The 6,565-nt window shown below is 36.1% G+C and overlaps 1 protein-coding gene across 1 annotated transcript; it reads left to right on the top strand.

Annotated features, from left to right (window-relative positions):
* Positions 1-293: 293 nt before the first annotated feature.
* Positions 294-1,223, top strand: LOC102243967 (olfactory receptor 4N4-like). Its single transcript, XM_014540512.1, has one exon. It carries the CDS (start codon positions 297-299, stop codon positions 1,221-1,223), a length of 927 nt encoding a protein of 308 aa, XP_014395998.1. The 5' UTR covers positions 294-296.
* Positions 1,224-6,565: the final 5,342 nt, after the last annotated feature.

The following is a 6,565-nucleotide window of genomic DNA, read 5'->3' as shown; positions in this document are numbered from 1 at the left end:
AAAATTTTCATTTGCCTAATGCAAATAATCAATCCTGGACAGAGGCATTCCAGACTCCCAAATGAGGGAACATAAACAGAAGCCTAGGACTGAAGCAGAAAAAGAGTGTGGCTTCAAGATCACACTCTTGAAGTTAAATAATGTAAAAAAATAAAGGGAAAAATATGTCTTAGGTTGTAGGAAAATGAGGACATCATATAGGTGTGGCATACACTGATGTTAGTTATAGAAGAAGTATGACCTAGATGAAAAGATGGAACTAAACTCTACTCCTTGATGTTCTGTAGGCAGAGGAAATGGAGATAGAAAACAGCACAGTGGTGACAGAATTCATCCTCCTTGGTCTGACCCAGTCTCAAAATATTCAGCTATTGGTCTTTGTGCTAGTTTTAATTTTCTACCTCATCATCCTCCCTGGAAATTTCCTCATCATTCTCACCATCAGAACAGACCCTGGCCTCACAGCCCCCCTCTACTTCTTTCTGGGCAACTTGGCATTCCTGGATGCATCCTACTCCTTCATTGTGGCTCCCAGGATGCTGGTGGACTTCCTCTCTGAGAAGAAGGTAATCTCCTACAGGGGCTGCATCACTCAGCTCTTTTTCTTGCACTTCCTTGGAGGAGGGGAAGGGTTACTCCTTGTTGTGATGGCCTTGGACCGCTACATCGCCATCTGCCGTCCTTTACACTATTCAACTGTCATGAACCCCCGAGCCTGCTATGCCTTGCTGTTGGCTCTGTGGCTAGGAGGCTTTGTCCACTCCATCATTCAGGTGGCCCTCATCCTCCGCTTGCCCTTCTGTGGCCCAAACCAACTGGATAACTTCTTCTGTGATGTGCCGCAGGTCATCAAGCTGGCCTGCACAGACATCTTTGTGGTGGAGCTCCTGATGGTCTTCAACAGTGGCCTGCTCACCCTCCTGTGCTTCCTGGGCCTTCTGGCCTCCTATGCAGTAATCATCTGTCGGGTACATCGGTCGTCCTCTGAGGGGAAGAACAAAGCCCTGTCCACTTGTACTACTCACGTCATTATTATACTTACCATGTTTGGACCTGCCATCTTCATCTACACTCGCCCCTTTAGGACCTTACCAGTGGATAAAGTGGTTTCCTTTTTCCATACAGTGATCATTCCTTTGTTGAATCCTGTAATTTATACCTTTCGCAACCAGGAAGTGAAATCTGCCATGAAGAGGTTATTGAGTCAATATGTGGTCTGCTGAATGGATTGTATAATAAATCAAAACGGGAAGTTGGCTGTACATTATTTATTCATTTAATAAATATAATTTTTTCATTGATTCCCTCCCATTTGTTAGGTATTATTGTAGGCAATGAGGGAAGGTTATGAAAAAACTTGATGTGTTTGAAGACTATAAAAGAAACACCAGAGTGGTTGATGTATAAAGGGTGATAGAGGAGTTAAATTTTATCTGACTATAAGGATCAAATCACAAAGGTCTTTTAGGATAAGATAAGAAGTTTTATTCTATTCTAATTGCAGTAAGAGTTCATCTTAATATTTTAGGCAAAAAAGTCACTCATTCACAATAGTCTTTTCTATGGTTTCCAGGGGTGGGCAAACTTTTTGACTCGAGGGCCACAATGGGTTCTTAAACTGGACCGGAGGGCTGGAACAAAAGTATGGTTGAAGTGTTTGTGTGAACTAATATAAATTCAAAGTAAACATCATTACATAAAAGGGTACCGTCTTTTTTTTTTTTTTAGTTTTATTCATTTCAAACGGGCCGGATCCTGCCCGCAGGCCATAGTTTGCCCACGGCTGGTTTAGACTGAGCAACATTAGATTCTGGACAGAGATCAATAAGCTGAAAAACATCAGTAAGAACAAAATATTATTTTCATACCTATATATGTTTTTTTCTATATATATTTTCCTCCCCTCTGCTCAAATTTAGTAGAGGGATAAGATACAAAGATTATTGATTTTATGGAAAAATATTTTGACATTGATTTTATTAATTTTTTTAGAGCTTCAGGATTATTACTAGTGGGTTTTTACAAATACTCCCTGGATGTTAAAACTTGTCCTTAATTAATTTCACTCTGATTATGATAGTGATAGTTAATTAGTACTACAGATTCTATTGGAGATTACATAAATCAAACTAGTTATTTTTACTATAATAGGGTTTAATGCAGGAAATTAGGTATATAGAAATTGTTTTAAGAGGTAGAAAATCACTCTCTATGCTGGGCACCCAGACATAATTGCCAAAAAATACACATAACTGCCAGTAAAACTAAGCTGCCCAGTAATCTATACCTACAATAGTTAGGAGACTGGGAAAACAAGAAGCCACTTTGCTAGCTCTTGACTGAAGGAACATATCACTTAACTGTGGTCTGGGATCAGGAGCATGATATGCCTTTCATGTTATTGCCTCTTTCCAATTAATTTTTTTCTAAATTCAAGTTTTACATAAAAATATTTGATATGAACACTAGATACAAAGGTTCATATATTCACAGCTTCTTTGGAAAACTAAACAAGGCAAAAAATAGTGGTAAATATAGGGTTATAGATTTATAATATTTTTTTCTTTTTCTTTATTGATTAAGGTATTACACATGTGTCCTTATCTCCCATTGCCCACCCTTGCCCCACTCATGCCCTCACCCCCCTGGTGTCTGTGTCCATTGGTAGATTTATAATCTTATAAATGAGAAAGTTCAGTGAAGTATAATATAAAAATAGAAAATTAAAAACAGTTACAGTTGACATATTAAAAAATATATGTGTAGGCCAAGGTAAAAAAGTGATGAAATTCTGCCCACCACATATGGATGCGTGGATTAATATCTGCACAATTATAGAGGTTTGAATGGAAATGGAATTGAATGTTCATTTCCTACCACAAGATGGTACAAGGAGGCATCCATACATAAAAATTAAAATTAAAAACCTCATTAACTATGAAAATTAATATAAATGGTAAGAAGTTAATTCACTTAATGCTTTATAAGTGAATATGAAGTAGATACATGCTCAGAAGGAAATATGGGCAATCAAAACTAATAATGAATTAATGAAGGAAAAATGGAAAGATTTATAAATATAAAAATAAAAACAATTTTATTCTCAAAAACCAACTATGAGAATAAAGATCACTGATTCTGGTAAGTTTGTAGAAGAATGTTGCTCATGTATTAGCAACAATAAGAAAAGTACAAAATTGTCCTAGCTGGTTTGACTCAGTGGATAGAGCATTAGCCTGTGGACTGAAGGGTCCCAGGTTCGATCCCGGTGAAGGGCACATGCCCCGGTTGCGGGCTTGATCCCCTGTAGTGGGTGTGCAGGAGACAGACAAGCAGTGATTCTCATTATTGATTTTTCAATCTCTCTCTCCCTCTCCCTGCTTCTCTGAATTCAATAAAAATTGTTTTTTTTAAAGAGAAGTACAAATCAAAATTGTACTTTTCTATAAGACTATCAAAGAGTGAATGAAGCAAGGAAGCCTTATTGTCTTGAGCTCCATAGAGAGACAAGGCCTGTGTAGATGAACAGAGATCCATGGCAGCTTCCATATCAGTAGGAAAGTATCTAGTCTGGATATTGGCAGATGGAAAAGTGATCCTGCCATCGATTGAGATATTTTTTTAGGAATGAGAAAAAACAAGCTGAATTTTAATGACACGTGGGATTTAGCCAGATTAGAATCTTAAAAAGTTTCAAACACAAGAATAAATAGCTCACTTATAAATTCCTGCCCCCTGACATCTTTATCAGTGATTTGCTCAGTAAAGGGGCAGTGGAGGAAGAAATGAAAACCAGAGGGAATTTGCACATTCTTAGATATTATTGTAGTGCTTCAATGTTGATGTCTACAGAGTTGAATCCTAAGGGAAACAAAATTATCTAAATTGTGACTGAAATCCCTCCCAGCTGCAAATACTGATAAGATCAAAGATATTAGTTCCTTGGTGGCACTTAGCAGATGTTGGAGATAAAACTAATCTGAGCTAAATTCAATATAATTAAGATGATTCCAAGCCTCAGCTCAACTAGAGTTTGAAGGAATTCTAATGATTAGATTAGCATTTTAATTTCAGGACAGAAGAAGGGTATTTAACTATGTGAAAAACTAAGAAAAATAAAGTAAATATATTTCTTTATCTTCCACTAAATTATTGTGCGAAGAATATAATTTAAAAAATTAGAAGCTATGCCAAGAAAATAAAACAGGGAAGACTATCTCATAATTAATAGAAAAATGTTGTAGACAAAGACTGTCAGTTGAACCATATAATGGAATTATCAGACAAAGCCTTTTGAAAAGTATTATAAATATATATATAAAATATATAAAGAGATGAAGATTTCAGGAGAGAAGTGAAAACCCTAAATATAAATGAATATGGTATAACTAAAGAGAACAATATTTGAAATCAAAAGAAGTTCCTTAGATTAGTTGAACAACATTTTGGAGACTACAGATAAAATGACTAATGATTTTGAAGATAGGTTTTTAAAAATAACCCAAAGTGAAGGGCAGAGAGAAAAGATTAAAAAACATGAATAGTGTTAATATACTTTGGGGCAATATCAAATAATTAACTAAGAATAGGAAAGAAGGTAACAAAGAGAATAACAATATAACTGCCAAGAATTTCACCAAATTTCATAAAAACATTAACCCAAATATCCATGAAACTGAGGATAATCCAAGCAATATAAATACAAATAAGACCATGATTAAGAAAAAACTTTTAAAAGTAGCCATAAGATAAAAAGACAGTTAAGAGCTATGGCAATAAGAATGGTGGTTGATTTTTTAAATCAGAAACAATGGAAACCATGTCAATGAAATTACATTTTTAAAATTATTAAAGAAAAACAAACTGTCAAGCTAGAATTCTACATCCAGTAAAAACAAAATTTAAAAAATTACATTAAACAATGAATGGGTTACCAATGAAATCAAGGAAGAAATAAAATACTTCCTGATAAAAAATAAACACATGACAACCCTAAATTTATGGAACACAGCAAAAGCAGTCTAAGAGGGAAGTTCAGAGCATTACAAGCCTACTTCAAGAAATAAGAAAAAGCTCTAATAAACTATCGAACACGACAGTTTATTAAAAAGGATTAGAAAGAGAACAACAAGAAAAGCCCAGAATAAGTAGAAGGAAGGAAAAAATAAATATCTCAGCAGACATAAGTGACATAGAGATAAAAAAAAAATACAAAAGATCAATGAATCCAAGAGCTGGTTAAACGAGCTGGTTGAAAGGATAAACAAGATTGATGAATCTTTAGCCAGACTCATCAAGAAATGAAGGGAGAGGATCCAAATAAATTAAGTCAGAAATGAAAGATGTGAAGAAGCAACTGACAACACAGAAATACATAGGATTGTAAGAAAATATTATGAACTACTATATACCAACAAGCTGAACAACCTGGAAAAAATGGATAAATTTCTAGAAAAAGACAATCTTCCAAAACTCAATCAGGAAGAATCAGAAAACCTAAGTAGGCCAATAAAAACTGATGAAATTGAAGCAGTAATTTAAAAACTTCCAGCAAATAAAAGTCCTGGACTGGATGGATTTACAGGAGAATTTTACCAAACATTCAAAGAAGAACTAACACCTATTCTCCTCAAACTATTCCGAAAAATCCAAGAGGAAGGAACACTTCCAAGCTCTTTTTACAATGCCAGCATTATACTAATCTCCAAACCAGATAAAGACATACAAAGACAGTGAATTACAGACCAATATCTCCGATGAACATAGATGCTAAAATCCTCAACAAAATATTAGCAAATTGGATCTGCAATATATTAAAAAGATTATTCATCATGACCAAATGGGATTTATTCCAGGGATACAAGGCTGATACAATTCACAAATCAATAAATGTAATACATCACATAAATAAATTGAAAAACATAAATTACCTGATCATATTAATAGATACAGAAAAGGTATTTGACAAAATCCAACATCCATCCTATATAATAAAAGCCTAATATGCTAAGTGTCCGGTCATCTGGTCCTTCGTTCAACCAATCTACACTAATAAAAGAGAAACATGGTAATTAGCGTACGACCGCTACCCTTCCCATTGGCTAATCAGGGAGATATGCAAATTAACTGTCAGCCAAGATGGCGGCCGGCAGCCAGGCAGCTGATGCGAACAGGGAGGCTTGCTTCCTTCAGTGACAGAGGACTCCAACGTTCCCCCGCCTGCCTTGCCGGCCTCTGAGCTTCAGTTGGAAACATTGTAACATTTATAGAAGATAAACAAAACCCCAGAAACCTCCTGTCAGTCAGCCGGGATCTCAGAGCTGGAGTCGCAACATTGTTTCAAATACAGAAAACAAAGGCCAGAAACCTGCTTTCAGCAGCCGAGCCTCAGAGAGAAAGCCAGCTCTCAGCTCCAGTGACAGGCATAGAAGGTAAATAAATGCCAGAATAAAAAAAAAAAGAAAAAAAGGAGAGGTTTGGAGCTTCAGTCACCTGCCAGCCTGAAAACGGCCCTCAGCCCCTCACCCAGACTGGCCAGGCACCCCAGTGGGGACCCCCACCCTGA

This window comes from Myotis brandtii, unplaced genomic scaffold (assembly GCF_000412655.1).
Source record: "Myotis brandtii unplaced genomic scaffold, ASM41265v1 scaffold1056, whole genome shotgun sequence".
NCBI lineage: Eukaryota > Metazoa > Chordata > Mammalia > Chiroptera > Vespertilionidae > Myotis > Myotis brandtii.
This window is presented reverse-complemented; position numbering and strand designations above follow the sequence as displayed.